Source organism: Rhyacophila brunnea, unplaced genomic scaffold (genome assembly GCF_057557595.1).
Source record: "Rhyacophila brunnea isolate RB1 unplaced genomic scaffold, BYU_Rbru_1.0 scaffold_16, whole genome shotgun sequence".
NCBI classification, from domain to species: Eukaryota; Metazoa; Arthropoda; class Insecta; order Trichoptera; family Rhyacophilidae; genus Rhyacophila; species Rhyacophila brunnea.
This window is the reverse complement of record NW_028232816.1, coordinates 31,153,504-31,171,523: the sequence shown is the minus strand read 5'-3', so window position 1 is coordinate 31,171,523 and position 18,020 is coordinate 31,153,504. Positions and strand designations below refer to the sequence as shown.

The 18,020-nt window shown below is 35.5% G+C and overlaps 1 protein-coding gene across 1 annotated transcript in view; it reads right to left on the bottom strand.

Annotated features, from left to right (window-relative positions):
- Window positions 1–18,020, bottom strand: part of LOC147074637 (uncharacterized) — a 42,311-nt gene that overhangs the window by 4,816 nt on the left and 19,475 nt on the right. The window contains exons 2-3 of the mRNA XM_085943730.1: window positions 2,278–2,610; window positions 506–1,254 (exon numbers count right to left, since the gene is read on the bottom strand). Of these exons, the coding sequence (XP_085799856.1) occupies window positions 506–1,254; window positions 2,278–2,610 (1,082 nt within the window). The remainder of the gene's footprint in view (window positions 1–505; window positions 1,255–2,277; window positions 2,611–18,020) is intronic.

Genomic DNA, 18,020 nt, shown 5'->3' with positions numbered 1-18,020 from the left:
CATCTTCTACATTTTCTTCTTTTTCTTTTTTTGCAACATTATTTGTTATATAAAAATTGGTTTGCGAAGCAACATTTGCAGTAAAATGTGGACTTCTATTAGTTTGTAATACCCGTGTCCTGTTAAATGAATTGGTTTCATCAGTAGTTTGCGATTCTTGGACTGTATGATTGAATGATGATTTATGCTGTGACGAATGAATTGTTAGCGGAATCTGTGTTTGCTCGTAATTAGATGAGCTCTCGTTGACAGAATCTAAGCCAATGTTTGCATTATTAGTTGATGTATTAGAAAGCATACTTTGAAATTGATTTGTTAGTAACTGTGGAGATTCGGTTATTGGGGGTTTAATGAGGAACACAATGAAAGGTACAGCGTTGTATGGCAGACGTGGTGGGACGGATGATCCTTGTAAGTAATTGTTTGCGACAAATGATTTGTTAATAGATGATTGCCGATTGCCCGAATGAATCTTGTCATAAGACGATTGTTCGTTGTCACTTACCCCATTTTCAGTTCCATCGAAAGTGGCTACGTTAATCGGTACCCGGACCACCAAAGGTTGTCTGGAATCCGTCGGTGGTACTACTGGAACTGTGTACTGCTTATCATAAGCCGATGGATACGTGAACTGTTGTTTTGTAACTTTTATCGCTTGCTGAGCATTAAAGACCTTTTGGTAGTTTAAATCTACAGCTTTTTGGGGACCCAAATTTGCTAAGTCACTTTCGAATATTGGAAGGCTCACTTGATTGCCTGGAACAATCCCTTCGTACTTCGACGACGATGGATTCTGTCCGAAACCGGTTCTACTCGGATATGAATCTTTCTTTAAGTTATTATTGTTGCCGAGGTTATTTGTCGGTAATTTGAAGGATCCTGATGAGTCTCCACCGTTCTGTGGCCTATAAGTGTTTTGCTTCGGTGGGAACATATCGGCAGGTGGATTATAAACCTGCATTGACGTCTTCATAGGAGGATTAGTGTTTGGTGCAGGTACTGTCGTTGGATACATTATCATCTGTCGGATGTCGTTCATGAGAGCCGGCATTCCTGTCGGCATAACCAGCTTTCCAATCGTCTCGATTTCGCTGTCGAAGTTAGGACACTCCACGTTCATCCACCAGTCGCAGACGAGGACTTTTTGGTTGAACAGCGTTCCGTTTGGACACAAGAAGGAGAAAAATCCTTCTACTGCGGTGATTGCGCAGACTCGGAATACTTGGCATCTCGCTTCTATGTCGGCATAATAACCTGAAACAATTTAACAAAACATTTAAGTATATCTTGTAATGTTATAATAAAATGGAGGAGCTAAGTCTTCAAGTTTGTCCGACCTTCAGTTGGATCAATCGTCTTCCACGTTGTATGGTGAGACAAAAAGTATCCTCTCATCTATAGTCGATCTACACACTCTAGAGTCTAGCGAAAGCCATTCATAACCACTATCCTGGGAAGTCCCCAAAACGTCATAGCGGATTTCACATCTCATGAAGTAGACTTCATGAGGTTTAAATTTTAACATACCTATCTATAATAAATAAATAATGTAAATCAATTTCATTATTTTTTGTAATTACGACAAATAGTGGTCAGAAGATTATTTTTGGAAAATGAGAGTTTTGATTCTTCTTATTATCGTGCCATCCCCTAACGCACGATAGCCACCATCAAGGCAATCTTCACTCATACCAATCACAGAAATTCTTAATCCACAAAATGCAGCGTCGTCCTCTGGTAAGTTTAACAATAATTGATCTTTCCTTGGATGACAAGTGCAAAAATGCTGTTATTTTGTCCTCTCATAATGTAACCGAAGTATTAATTGTAGGTAGTTATATGGTGTTGATAGAATTCAGAAATTCTCGGTCCTTTCCCATTCGTTTGAGAATGTCAACATTTTTGTCATCCGATCAGTTCAATGAATTTCGAGGATGCGTCTATCTATACAACCACTCGAAAGGGCGGCTTTCGTGGTGCAGTGCGTAGAGAGCTGGCCTTCCATCCGAGAGTTCTTGGTTTGATTCCCGGTGAGAACATAATATTTATGTGATTTTATCAAAGCCTGGGTGTTTGTGATTGTTCAAAATTACAAACAACCACATTAAAAAAAAACCACCCGAAAGCCTCAGCTCTCCGTGACATCTTCTGGTTTAGCGTCCATAAATTAATAGATACATTTTGAATCTAGGTTACTCATTAAATTTAATGTAATAATATGAGAGTAATAATTTAGAAAATTTATGTTGCAACATATCAAATTCATAATGTTCCTACCATCACTCTTTCCGACACAATTGAAGGATGTCTGCGGAATGCTGTTCAGCAAAGGGTAGTCCCTCTCAGGCTCTCCCGGAACGGAGAGTCTGATGTCCCACCCTGCCCCGTCGTTGGTGGAGTCGTATTTCCCGTCTTGGCCGTGGTAGTCGCGCGGGCCGCTGACCTGCCGCTGGGAAGTGGGAGCCGCCGTCAGTCTGGCACTCGGCGAAAACCCTTCGTCTGCATAGTGCTGATCCGGGATGAAGCGTTCTTGGCCAGGATAGTTGTTCAGGTGTGACACATCGCACAGTACCGATGCGAAGGATAGTAAAATACTGGCGAGGAACCAAACTGAAACAGAATATTGTACAAGTAAATTAGTAATAATTAAGGCAACACACGTTTTGATTTTTAATATTATTTATCATTAATCATTTCCCTCAAATATTAAAACTACACGATATACCAGTCAGGATTCACCCTCACATAAAAAATCTCCATATTAGGTATGGTTTCCAACCTAATACCAGCCCCCTCTCAATAGATAACGTATCTCCACAGAACAGATTAATAAATATAATTCCAATAGGCTATATTTCAATACACTACATTTTGACGCAGGGTTTTGAATCTGTGAGTGTCCTACGAAGATGAACCACGCATTATAGACATGCAACAGTGTGTATTGCACCATATTCAATGAGCGTCATTGCATAAATCGAGAGCAGTTGTCAGTATTTGACGTATGACGTATTCTTGATACGCGTTTAAGTGTATCGCGTATTCTTTCATATTCGATATCGGTTGCCGGTTTCTCCACACCCGTTAGGTATTTCTTCAGTTCCCATTATTTCTGGGTTTAATGTTGAAATGTTGTAAAAGTAATCGTTTCTTCATACGCCATCCTTTATAATGTGCCGCCCCTATGCATCGCACGACCTGCCTACCCCTACAGGATGTCACTGCACAAAAAACAGATTAATAAGATAGAAAATCGAAAGCCAGTCGCCATAGACTTATGATAGATTTATGAATTATTAACGATTCGGCCGCAAAACAGAAGAAATGCAAAGCCCAATGAATATCCATAAATATTATCAATATTTAACGCGCGTTTCGTTTACGTGGCAAAATTAAATGCATATTATGATACATACCTACGTAAATATTGAAAATAACAAAATGATATTTAACACGTCGTGTTAAGAGTTATACTTCAGTGAAACGGCAAATAATTTTCAGCACTAGGTGGGACGTAATTTTGCATGCGTTGCCAGTCGGAGACCGATAGTCGACCTGTGAGCTCGTCAATTTGTTTTGTGATGGTGTTGGAGGAATTAATTCTTTAATCGTGTAAAGATGACTAAAAAACGTTACTATTTACTCGTAAAACAAAACATGTCAATGAATATATTATTATTATTACTTAAATAACAATAAACATAACATTAAATGGACGCATGTAAAATTTTTATGACAAATTATGTTTTGCGCCGTTTGCACAATCTGCGCGTCACGATCGTTTTACACCATGCCTCAGCTGAAGTATAGCCCTAACAAGTTTAACCCAATATTATTATTTTCTACACTCGAGAATTATTATAGTCCTCTTCCATTATTTCTCTTCACTCCCGCGATTTCATCAAATTCGTTAAAAAGCCAGAATGAGGTTTGTTAGTAGATAGATAACTAAACTTTACTCTAAACGCTTTACTCTAAAAAATAGGTTCTTTTTTGAATTAAACGAGACGTATAAAAATATTGTAATTTTCGAAAAAAACAAAGAATATTCATTTTTATTACTCTGTGATATTTTAATATATAACCCCGTTTACACGTGTATAGATTTACTGCTGACACTACATATTATTATCGTGCAAGTTGCAAGATTGAGTGCGTGGACCAAAAAAGTTTATAAGCTTCTGAATTTTCACGCGATATTTGGAACTTGTATAACGTATACGCATGCGCAGTAGAGCGATAGTGGCGGCGATCATGCCGTAAAAAAAACTAACTACACCGCGCAGTGTGTTTTGACGTTTACCAATTTTCATAACCATGCAAATTTATTTATTTATTGTGGACATAACAAATCTAAATTCAAGACGTACACAATATGAGATTTACGTTATAACAAATATTACCAATAGAATATAATAATAATAATAACAGAAAAAAACAAATTAAATCAAAACATACTTAATTACTTACAATTTAATACAGAAAAATAAAATTCTAATAACAAAAAACACACAATTTTACACAGAAAAATAAAGTTTCAAAAACAAAATGCAAAGTTGGTACATCACTGAAAATGTCTATGTCTTTAGGGAGCGCATTTACTAATCTTGCACCCCTCGCTAATGGTGCCTGATAGGCTTGACACGAGGAAACGGTTCCGGTCCAGAATAAATCATGGCTGCGACCACGTAGCTAATTGGCATTTAATAGCAAGCGTCATACAATGGCAACAATGCGTCTCGCTTACGCTTGATGAATCAGATTGGTGACCCAGTCAGTAGTTTTGTGTGTACACAAGTTATTTTCGTGATAGTTTAATTATTATTTATACACCATTGGCGCCAGTAAATCCATGCACGTGTACAGGCGCTATATTATTGTGTACGCATAATAATTACTGTTATCAGTGGGTATAGTCATTTCATTTTGTAATAATGTAAAAATAAGGTTTTACTAGATTTCCCTTTTAACGCTTTTGACCCCACGGCTGACCTCATGAGAGATGTCTCATTTTTATTTGACATTAGATTTTGAAATACCAATCAAGGACAAATTTTTAACATTATGATGACAAATTTAATATTATCAATAAGTTTGATGTTAACAAAAAGCCTTATGCATTATGTCAGATAATATGCAGAGACGTAACCAGTTTGAAAATTATATCATTTTATTATTATTATATTGTAAGCACAAAATTTTTCAAAAAAAGAAATGTTGGTTCTTGTCGGTTTACAGTAAGCCAGCGGCAAAAAAAAAATTGAAAATAGCCGATATACTGAATTATTTCTTAGTTTAGGTTGTGTTAAGGTAGGTTAGGATAGGGTTTTTTTAGAATTATTAATAACCATGTCCTTGCTTTTTCGTACAAGGTGGTTCTTAGAAATTTTGAACAATCACAGACACCCAGGCTTTGAGAAAAACACATAAATATTGTGTCCTCATCGGGAATCAAACCCAGAACTCTCGAGTGGAAGACCAGCGCCTGACGAACTGCACCACGAGAGCCGCCGATTAGATAAGGTTAGGTTTTTAATCTCGAATTCATGAATTTTGCCATAATCGGCAATGAAAATTGGCGCGATTCCCGCCTGGCTTCCTGTAAACCGAATTGTACAGAAATATTATATTTTCCCCTGTTCTGAATTGTCATCGTTCTGTTTATCGCTGTTCTATTTTGTCACAGTTTTGTTCATTCATGGAACCGTGGTAACGTTGCTGTACTTTGTAGTGGGGGTCGCCTGAACGATGCTGTGTGCAACGTCCATGCTCTGCATTAGGTATAGCTTGCAATAATGCATCTCACAAACACACAATGATGATGGGTTTCCATGAAGAGGCCTATATTATTTTTTTTGTGATTTTAAAGCAGTTTTTTGACCGTATCTCTGTAGAGAATGGCAAGATATTGATTGCATTTTTTAGCAGTGCTCCTATATTATATTATGTCAATAAAAGATTTTCTGCTTTCAAATTTTCGCTTTCTATTAAATTTAAATACTATAATATGTATTCGCGGCGATGAAATATCTAGATGCGGCCCTGACAACCGTCATTAAAATACTTCTCACTTGTCTTTTGAAGCGGATCTTAACATTATGATTATTTTTATCACTGAATCAATACTTAATTAACATATGTTTTTTTTTAACTATATATCCAAATGTTTATTGCGACATTTTTTCTCTGATAAATTATCAATCAGACTTATCGATTCCTAATGCTTTTATAAAATTTTATTGGCAGAATCCGTGACACTAATGAAATTTTTATCATTTTTGTGAGAAACGAACATTCACGTATCATAAAATGGTTACATATAAATTGTACGTAAAACAATTCACCGTGGCACAGTTCACCGTGAGCTTTTTTATCGGAAAGAGATGCCCGTATATTATACGGTCTCCAATTCTATTAAATTCAATATGATCATTAATTCAATATCTGATTTTGGCAAAATTCGAGATTGAAAACCTAACCTAACCTAACAAAATAATCCAGTAGATATAACGGCTATTTTCGAAATTTGTTTGCTGCTGGCTTCTCGTAAAGCCTCATTTAGACCTCGCGAGCGAATGTTTGTTCTTCCTCCACTCCAGCGAAATTCTTACACTTCTACAACAAAAAGCATTAACGTCAAGAGAATAAAAGTGTAAACCGACAAGAACCGTGTTTCATTTAGACATGAATTTTATGTCAGTACTATACGACCTAAAGAGATTGGACGGTCTTTAAGGCTATACCTCAGTTGAGGCACGGTCTAAAAAGATCGCGGCTAGGCGATGCGCGGATTGCGGGTTTCGGGTGCAAATGACGCATGCCGAACGAAATATAATTTGGCATATAAATCCAACATGCGTCCATTTTATGTTCTGTTTATTTTCTGTGCATATGACGGGTGGTGGTGGGCACTTTAACGTATGTTCTATTAGTAACAATAATAATATATTCATTGATATGTTTTCTTTTTCAAGTAAATGGGTAGCGTTTTTAGTCATCTCTACACGACTTAAGAATTAATACCCCCGTCGCCATCACGAAACAAATTGACGTGTTTCCAGCTCGACGTTCTCTCTCCGAATGCCAGCGAGTCCAAAATTTCGTCGCGCCTATAGCTGAAAATTATTTACCGTTTCACTGATGTATCGTCTTAATATACGGTCATATAATACTTCCAATACATCATTTCACGGTGAAGTGGGTATGGCGAACTGCATAGTTTCCGGACACGGCATAAAATACGTCAGTGCAATCATAATATTGTCTATCTCAGGGAAGTCATAAATGATGGAAACTGAAATACCTAACGGGTATGGAGTAACAGGAAACCGATCGCGATTGTGGAAGAATATGGGATACCTACACTTAAACAAATGTCAAGAATTCGCTTGTTCTTCGTTCTGATAACCGCTCTCGGTTAGTGCACTGACTGTCATTGAATATTGGTGTATTTGAAGGTTGCAACACATACATTGCACGTCTATAATGTGTGGTTCATTTTCGTAGGACACTCACACATTCAAAACCCTGCGTCAAAATGTAGTGTAGTTTGGTATAGCCTATTGGAATTCGATTTATTAATCATGCATCAGCGACATGGTAGGGGCCACAAACCATAAAGTTCGTCAGGCCCCGTACATATCGCTATGGTTAAGGTCAGTGTGATATTGTACTAGTAGTATTCCGCGGAACCCTAGGTTTCCACAAGGTAAAATTATGGGTATACCGTATAATTTTATAACGATTTTTTGTATTTTTAAATAAATCCTCTTGAATTATTGAGTTATCTGCACTTGGCATCGTATTATGAACAATGACATTAATATGGACGAAGCATCTGGAAAATAAAATGACACTCACTTTGTGTCGGGTCTGCCGGATGGCGAAATTCATATTTTAATATCGGTATCCTACGCTCAAATGAACATTCTGCTTGCAAGCGGTCTGGCGACACCACTGGGTCTGCCCATACAAAATTTCCGACTGTCAGGTTTCGACTCCGCCGTTATTATTGTGTTACAAAATGCCAATGTGCCTAGTTAAAATTGTAAAAAAAAATCTACTAAACACTCCAAGAAAGATGTGATATCACTTTTCATGCGTTAATATTATTTATTATTGATAAAATGCCATTTTAAGATATTGATGAATGTTTATTCAATGCAATTGAATGACAGAAACCATTGGACGTCTGCCTGTGATGCGCTGGGCTCACTTGCGTCTAATCTCCAAGAAGTCGTAAGTAACGAGAATCTGTTTCTAACGCAATGACACTAATACGCCATTACAATAAAGGTTATATTACTATAAATTCTCGAAGCTTGTATCGCATAATGGAAATGGATACGTCAATGGTCACGTGGCGTCTACCTATACGTGAATGACTTTCATGTACAATTTCTCGTGCGCGCCGATATGAAGTGAGTTGTCCATTTAATATGTCATTGATTATGAAACACTGATCGCGACCCTTCGCCATATTTGATAAAAAGCCATTTTTATTAGTCAGGAAACATACAAAAATTAATTAAAACAAAATTAAACACCTGAATAATTAACATTTAATTATTCAATTATTATTGTATCATATTTAAATGTATCGCACTAAGTTTTTTTTAAAATGTCAATGACCCGTAAGTAAGATACCGCCGCCGAAGATTTTGTTTCACTATTAGATCAAATCTATGGTGTGTATTTATCTCACTAAACTGGTCGACGTGCCATGCTGGGCCCTCTTAAGCCCGGGCCCCCAGGCTAGAGCCCCGTAAGCCCCCTATCTTGTGGGGCCATGATCATTTACCATTTTTCTTGCCAGATCTAGCATTTTTCGTTTGTCATCTAGCTTGTGTCGTTTTTACTAGCGATTTTTGATGCCTCCAACAGCTTTAAAAGTGTTGAAAAAATGCTAGATTTTTAGTTAATTTATTTTCATGCATATCAAATTTCTGACCATCAGATAGGTCTTAATGCAGGTAGATCAGTACCTATTTTAAAAAATAAAACACGGTGAAACCATTTCATGCATTATTTAAGGTTTTTGTATCTTATTCCGAATCTCCGCGTATATAAAATAATAATTCAACAATTAGGTATTCATCATCTATTAATAATTATTCATCTATAAGCATTCTATAAGACAGGGTTTCCCAAACTATGTTCCGTGGAACACCAGTGTTTCGCCGAACCCGGATAGGTGTCCCTCGACAATTTGGAAAGGTTTTATACACTGCAACACATTTACAGATCGTCTACTAAGTAGAAGTAAAATAAGTAAAGAATCTACTTCATATTGATAGGCGAGTGATAATCAATCTCCACTGATGTTTATGACGTCAAGTATCTAGGTACAGGCAGAGGACCACCTTTCTCACACGGTGCGCATAGTTTTGTATTTATAAATAATTACTAAATAAATAATGTGTTTTAATAACATTTTTTAAAATTTTTACTAGTAGGAATTACCCAACCTAAAAAATAAGCTAAGTGTTCCGTTAAAATTTTTGGGTTTCCAAAGTGTTGCATTGCAGAAAAAGTTTGGGAAACTTTGCTATAAGATATGTTCTTGAATTCTCTATGTCTGTCATACAAGAAAGAAGCTCTATTATTCAAACATGAAACGAAACTTGACACAACATATTAGGTATTTGTTTTTAAATATATTCCTCGTGAAATGTGCCGTTTTTACAAATATCGACATTTTTAGATTTTTGAACTTTTTTTCGATACGCGAAAGCATAAATATTGACTTCATTCTTGGTAAAATAAGTAAATTTACTTGCAATTTTATTTTCACAAAATGTAACGGTTTTTCCCTGCTAAATAGCTTGTTTCCGTACCCCGTCTGGCATGTTTTTGTCAACGACAGTTAGCAACACTGAATTTCGCAATATACCTAAAATAAAATATAGGAAAATGACTATATTCACTCCAAAATGGAGATTACGTAGATAAGTACTGATTAAATATGATTTATATGAACAGTAACAATTCCATAAATAATTTAAATATTTAAAAAAAATGCTCAGTCCACTCCTATTGATAAATACTAATTATAAACGTTTGAAGGCAATCCCCTTATTATGAATTTGATACTTAACAAGTTTTCCATTTATAGATTTTATAGAATGTTTCAAGACTATAATGCGATCTTAATGGCGATAGTAACGTTTTTAGAAGAAGCTACAATTTTAATATTACTTAATATATTATTACTGATTGTTTTAAATAATAAATACTATAAATCACAACACAGCAATGCCAGATAGTTAATCTCGTAATAAAATACTTACTTGAGTAAATTAAAAAAAAAAAAACATCAGAAAACTTTAAACAGATAAACCATGTAATCGGAATTGAAAACAGTTTCTATTTACCTACGTTATATTGTCATCATGGTAACCTATTAAGGTAAGCCTTATACTTTCTTACTGCATAATAAATCTTTTAAAACTTTCTTTAAAAATGTCGTTTTGTCAATCCAAAAAATCATCACTTTACATTCACATCGTAAACTTCCAAAAAACGTGGTATCCATGACAACAACCAAGAAATCTTCTCGATTTTTACAGCGGTTGCCAACCAGTAGCTCACGTGCCTGTGTAATGAAATTAATAATAATGTAAATGTTTAAAATAAATATAAAGGATAATAAGGCTTCAAAATTATGTAAATAGATTATCTACAACGTTTAAGGAATGTCCAGGATCATGCTTTGAAAATAGCATAAAAGCTCCATTTTGACGTACGCTGAGCATGTCCCCCCTTAACTTAAAAACAATAATATGTTGCAAGATATCATATTTAAATATTGTGAACACCAGTAAATCTACATAGTTTTCCTTATATTGTAAATATCTACACATACGCCAATTTTAATGTTACCAACACAAAGTGAACGATTAGTTTTTATCAGCGTGAGCTTATTTTTAAATACTTAGATAATATATAAGTATACCTACTCACTATCGTAACTACATTTATAAAATATATATTATTTGAGAGGTTCATCGTTATACGTTTACAAAGATTTTGCGCAATCTGATCATTTAGAAATCAAATTAAAGATTTATATAATATATAATCTGTCAATTAAGCAGCGCTCGAAATGGAAAAGTTTACGAACCGGAGCGCTCGAAAATTTTCTGAGGATATTAACATGGTTATCAAATTTATAAACATGTGTGCTAGATTTTTTTGTTATATGCCATATCTAGCTCAGACGGTCAAATTATTTTGTCCACGAGACGGAGCGATAACTTTACAGAAATCACGAACCGGAACGACGCTCCGGTGTGCTCCGGTCCATTTCGAGCCCTGCAATTAAGGATGTATTAAAATATATCGCGTAGCTTGCAGCATATTGGTCCGTTTGTATGCATTATTATTCGACAGGTAACCTACCTTTAGGCATTGTGCTAATGTTTGCTGCTTGCTGTTTCAAGCCGCAACACACATGTATTACTCACACATTACACCTATTACTCATGTTTACCAGTGCCAAGAAGATAATCATCCAGTTATTTTGGCGAATCCAGCAGTGTATAAAAAATAGTCTTATTCCCTCATTCCTTATAACGATCCCGAAAAGAAGAAGGAGGGGTCCTCTTGTCCGGACTATTACTTTTCGTCTACAGGATCGTGACCCAGATGATTAGGCTGTCGAACAGCCTTCTCAACGGGTTGGCTTATTCTTGCCGGCAGTCTACAACACGAAAGGTCTGTAGCCATTGAAAAAAACCCGTGACATTCATAAGTTGGTGCAACAATATGCGACATCCAACGTTTGCTTTAATATTTCGATATGGCATGTCCAAAAGACAAGAGGACACAAGCGTACACTAATGATCCAAATAATTATCGCCCTTAAGCCACGCGCATTCGATAGCCACTTTTGAATGCTACAGGTCGCAATAACTTGTAGGTGAACAACTTTAAGTATACTTGAAGGCCAGATGTTTGCCGCTAGACCCAAAGTAAGGAGTGTCTGAGAATGAAGAATTTACCCAAAAAAGTAGTAGATATAACTATTAGGTATGTGGAATTAATGTGAACGTCAGTGGCACCTGCTAAGTTTGGTAACACCACCTCTTAAAAATGAATACAATTGATGTGTGTACTTATGTACGCGCGTTAGAAGTTATACTTCTTTGACGTAACAAAACAAAAACAAAACTTGTGATAACCTAGATTCTTCGACTGATCTTAATTATCTTGTTAAATTAAACACTCAAGAAAAAGGGCCGCTTATTGGAGCGCCGTTGGTTTATTTCTATACACTTTAACTTATATTACTAAATTATAAAATTATTTCTCGTTGTTTTTATTTTTAAAGTAACAATTACTGTCCTCTGTCGTTTAATCTTTTGTTTATGTAAGGAAGTGCAAATGGCCGATAATAATAAATTCTTTGCCTAGGCAACGGAACAATTCTACTATCAAACGTGCGTTTGTATACAGCTGACTGATTCGCAGGTAACTTCATACTGTCGCGCACTTTCGTAACGTTGTGCGCGTGCAATTTCACTCTCTACCAAACGCCCCAAAAGAAGTATAACTTCAAAAAAATATTACGGATGTTTTTCAAAATGGACCCCTCTCTCAAAATATTTTTTTTAGTATGCGCCTGTCCATTAATGCTATTATTAGGTAAATTAAACGAAAATTAATGCAATATTGAATTCATCATATAAAATATAGGTATCGTATTAAAGAGAGTCACTTATTCAGTTGAATACCGTCTGTTGTCGACCACTGCGATACCCGATAAACGATTTATTTTTACGCATATAACGGACAGGCGAAGACGAATAATAAACCATTTAGTCCGTGATGAAAATAAATTATCTCATTATATTTCACGTCAAAATGTTTTATACATTTTATTTTTGAATAATTCAAATAAAGCGACATTTTTATATATTTTGTCCCACGAAGAGTGTTGTAAGATGAAATTGGATATCACGTCTCGTGCGTAAGTATGCATTAACAGTAATAAATGCCTCACAACTAACATAACGCATTATAATTTATAATATACATTATGTATATATACGAGTATATGGAATTTATATTAAAGTTACTATCTTACGATAATGATCTCGGTAGGTATAACATCGTTAGTATGTCATCACTCATCATAGTTCATACTGGTTACATGTAAATTGTACGTAAAACATTTCACAGTTGCACAGTTCGCCGTGAGCTTTCTTATCGGAAAGAGATTAGCGGAAACTATACGGTCTCAAATTTTATTAGATTCAATATTTACATTAATTCTGATAATACTGATTTTGGCAAAATTCAAGAATGAAAACCTAACCTAACCTAACAAATAATTCAGTAGGTATATCAGCTATTTTCAAAATTTGTTTGTTGCTGGCTTCTTGTAAAGTGTAAACCGACAAGGACAGAGTTTTATTTAGACATGAATTTTATGTCAGCTCTATACTAACCAAAGAGGTTGGATGGTCTCTAATATACGGCCACACAATATTTTTCCGATACAAACTTTCTCATGCAGTTCACTGTATCACACTTCAGCGTGAAATGTATCGGAAATATATTAAAGACCGTTCAACCTCTTTGGGTCGTATAATACTGAGATAAAATTCGTGTCTAAATAAAACACGGTTCTTGTCAGTTTACAGGAAGCCAGCGGCAAACAAATTTTGAAAATAGCCAATATACTGTATTATTTGTTAGGTTAGGTTAGGTTTTCATTCATGATTTCATGAATTTTGCCAAAATCGGCTATGAAAATTGGTATAAAATACGTCATAAAAACTACCGAAATACAACGGAGAGTCGAAAATATGTATGTAATTAAATTAGAAATATAGAACGATGCGTATTTTTTTCATTTCGGTGCTATAGAGAATGATGACCGTATGGTACACGGTCATTTCTTTCCGATAAGAAAGCTCACGGCGAACTGTGTGCTACGGTGAAATGTACAATTTGCTGTAACCATATTAAATAGGTCTTAATTAGTGTTTGAATAGAACCTTTTTTTTCAATTTAAATCTCATGTTGTGAACGTCCTTAATTCTGGTTTATTATGTCAACAATCTTTTTTTTGTTTGTTAATAATTATAAATATTTATTGATTTTGCATAAACGTATGTTAGAAAAATAATTACAAGATAAAAAGAACTTTTTATATACAACATTTTTAAATTTTCTGTTGAATCATATAAACTTGACTTGACTAGCTTAAACGATCAAAAAAATTTGTACTTGATAGAAATACTGAATAATGAAATGTCATTTCATATTGATTTCCATAGTAACGCGTGTATATATTATTTAATAATTTTGTTGCCAGGACCCCCTAGCAACCAATAATGGTATCAAAATAACTTTTCATACAAAACAGAATTAACTAAAAATGAATTCAATTCTACTTAAAGATGGCTAAAAGTATTAAAAAATGCATTGGCATCGTGTTATGATTATATTCTAAAAGTTTCAAATGTCTAGAGCTAGTCGGGAAGTTAGTTATAAATCGATTGCAAGATTTGTACCGGACAAACAACCACCGGACAAATAAGAATGCGACCTATGAAAAACGTTGTAATTAATAGCCCTAAAGGTGTGATAATATGTACCCATCGATAACATTTGTTTATATCATGACATAAATCAAATTTTCTTTCCTCGTAGAATATTTTTTTCCTTACTATATTGACATTCAAAAAAAGAATTGTTCACCAGCTGTCAAAATATTGTGAAACTATATTATTTTCCCCACATATATTTCACGAAATAAATTCATGAGATTCTTGTGACCTGTCACATAAATTTGTCCGCTTAAATGTTATAATTAAATTCAGACATCAATGATTGACCGACGATTCGGCAACGCCCACTGGATATCATAATAAAAATAATATACATATATACTACTATGTAACTCTCTCTTTTAGAATTTAAATTTAGTGTTTTTTTTGTTACACTAGTGACCAATAACTTTTTTCTGAAATTAATTTTGACAGCAGGCGGGCGTTGGGAAAATGAATTTATTTAGAGATAATGATTTCATTCATTTGGCTGTAAGCTAGAATTATTCAAAATTCTAAAGAAGCCACCCAAATCCGTATTATTAAACAAAAATGTGTAATATTTTCTAATCTAATAGAATAATCGCGTACATTACCTAGTAATTGTGAATCATTATAGCTTTAAGGCTATATCTCAGTTGAGGCATGGTCTAAAAAGATCGTGGCTAGGCGATGCGCGGATTGCGGGTCGCGGGTGCAAATGACGCATGCCGAACGAAATATAATTTGTCATATAAATCAAACATGCGTCCATTTTATGTTCTGTTTATTGCTCTATAACTTTCTTCTTTAAGCACTACGGTGCATGGTTGCAGCATCAGTCCCATGCGGCTCCGTCTCGGGACGGAATAAGCACTTAAAATCACTTCTTTCAGACACGTTTCAAGCGTCATAGAAAGCGGCCGTGCATATCCACGGTTGTGCATATATGACGGGTGGTGGTGGGCACATTATTATGCTCTATTAATAACCTTAACTTTCTTCTTTAAGCACTACGGTGCATGGTTGCAGCATCAGTCCCATGCGGCTCCGTCTCGGGACGGAATGAGCACTTAAAATCACTTCTTTCAGACACGTTTAAAGCGTCATAGAAAGCGGCCGTGCATATCCACGGTTGTGCATATATGACGGGTGGTGGTGGGCACTTTAACGTATGCTCTATTAGTAAAAATAATAATATATTCATTGGCATGTTTTCTTTTTCAAGTAAATGGGTAACGTTTTTAGTCATCTTTACACGATTTAAGAATTATTACCCCCGTCGCCATCACGAAACAAATTGACGTGTACCCAGCTCGACGTTCTTTCTCCAAATGCCAGCGAGTCCAAAATTTCGTCGCGCCTATAGCTGAAAATTATTTGCCGTTTCACTGATGTATCGTCTTAAGGCCCATGAAAACATGCATGTAGTTACTGCTGGCAAAACAGATAAATGTGCCGCAGAGGTGGACAACTTTCTTTTTAGACCAAACCAAATCTAACCTAACATAACTTTACCTAATCTAACCTACCCCAACCTAATATTACCTCATATAATCTTAGTTTGTGATAATGGTGTATCAAAATGTATAAAAATTTCAAATTTTCAGCTAACGATTATTGGATCGAAAAGCCGATGCGCCGACAGAAAAGGGTATTTGTTATAATTGCCTACATGGAATAAACTGTTTTCGTAAAAAAAAATATAAAAGCTCGTGTCCACCTCTGCGGCACAATTACCACAAAACATATTGGCGTTACCATAAAAATAAAATTCAAATGTAAACAATTATTGATGAGCAAGTTGCAAGGCTTGCGTGGATCAAAAAAGTTAGCGGTTTTTGAATTTTTCTGCGATAGTTGCAACTTTCGTTACATGCGCGCATGCGCTGTAGAACGATAGTCGTGACGCTGGCGGTAAACCACGCAGCACACAAAACATGCACGTAACAGCAAACTGGTATCGTCGGTACTTGAAAAATTAGGCTGGCGCGGCAATTCGCAAGTTTGTGTGTAAACAGTGTTATTGTCGCGATATAGCTGGCAGTAAATCCATTCACTTGTACCTACACGCAGGGGAGCATTATACCGTTCTACCATCCTCCATGCCTTTATTTACCACGGCACTTTAGAGTACATCATTAAACTCAGTCAAAGTTCACTCGAGTGCGTGGCGACTTCAGTCTCGGGTATCTGCTCCTGTGACATTACCAGTGCGGTTAACTGTTGATGCTTTACATTCAAACGTAGGCCTCGTGATACGCTCGATTGAGACCGAGTGTGGTGCGAGGCGGGTTGGTTTGGAGAGTCCTGTGTTTGTATTATACCGGCATGCGCTATTACAATAATAATATTGTATTGCTATGATTTATTGCCACGATGGCTGCGCGACTTAAGCGTTGGCCTATAGCGTCGTGAGTCCCAGTTTCGAATCCTGGGTCTGGCAAGTACACAATGACATATTGTTTTTCAATGTGTGTATGAGTCAGAGTATGGAATAGGTTGAGCAAGTGGCTGACATCCATTTCTCGTAAAAACAAAATATGTTAATACAAACCTCCACCCTGTGGAGGCCCATATTGGACATGCTCGAAAGAAATGATGATTTGTGTTACGCCTACAAAAAACATCTTAGTACGTAGATATTTTATTGCAAAAGAGTACTATTAATGAGTTATTTTCTTTCTACTAAAAATACATAAAAAAATAATAAATATGTGCTATTTTTCCGTACAACTTTTAACCAGTGCTGACACGTTTCTCACGTGGAATGTAGAAATGACAAAATTACATTTTTTCTAAATACTTCACCCATTGTATCGATAAAATTACTCATTCGCGCGCACTCCTGACTCGATTAATTATCGTAAAACGATTTTGTAATGCGACCCAACATGTCGTAAGAATGTCGTGTTAATTTTTTTACCTATTAATAAGAAAAGTATTTTTGTATCCGCTGGAACATTACAATCATAATGAAACTCATTTGATATTACATATATGGAAATGTTCGTTTTTTCTGTCAATGCTGAAGTTAAAGAATTAACCCATTGAATACAGATTTTAATATGATTAGTTTACATAACTTTAAAGATAAAATAAACAAAGGAAAAATAAACTATTTAAATATAGACGATATTGAAACGTTCTATGTAGAAGGGGTATGTAAGGGCACATAGACACCGCCCATAATTCAATGTATTTGTGTGACAAAAATGGTTGAGTTAGAAACTTAGACCCTTCAGTGGGTCTATTCTATACTTATCAACCGCTAAAGTGATAAAGTGATAAATATTATCAAACTTAGTGTAGGTCAGTATCAAAGTATTAGCACTTATTGTAACAATTACAATAAATTAGTTGTAATTATTGCAATAAGTGCTATATTTTAACAGCAGCAACAGAGGTGTGTCTAATATGTGTAATGGTGTAATATTTATCACTTTATCACCTTAGCGGTCGATAAGTATAGAATAGACCCAC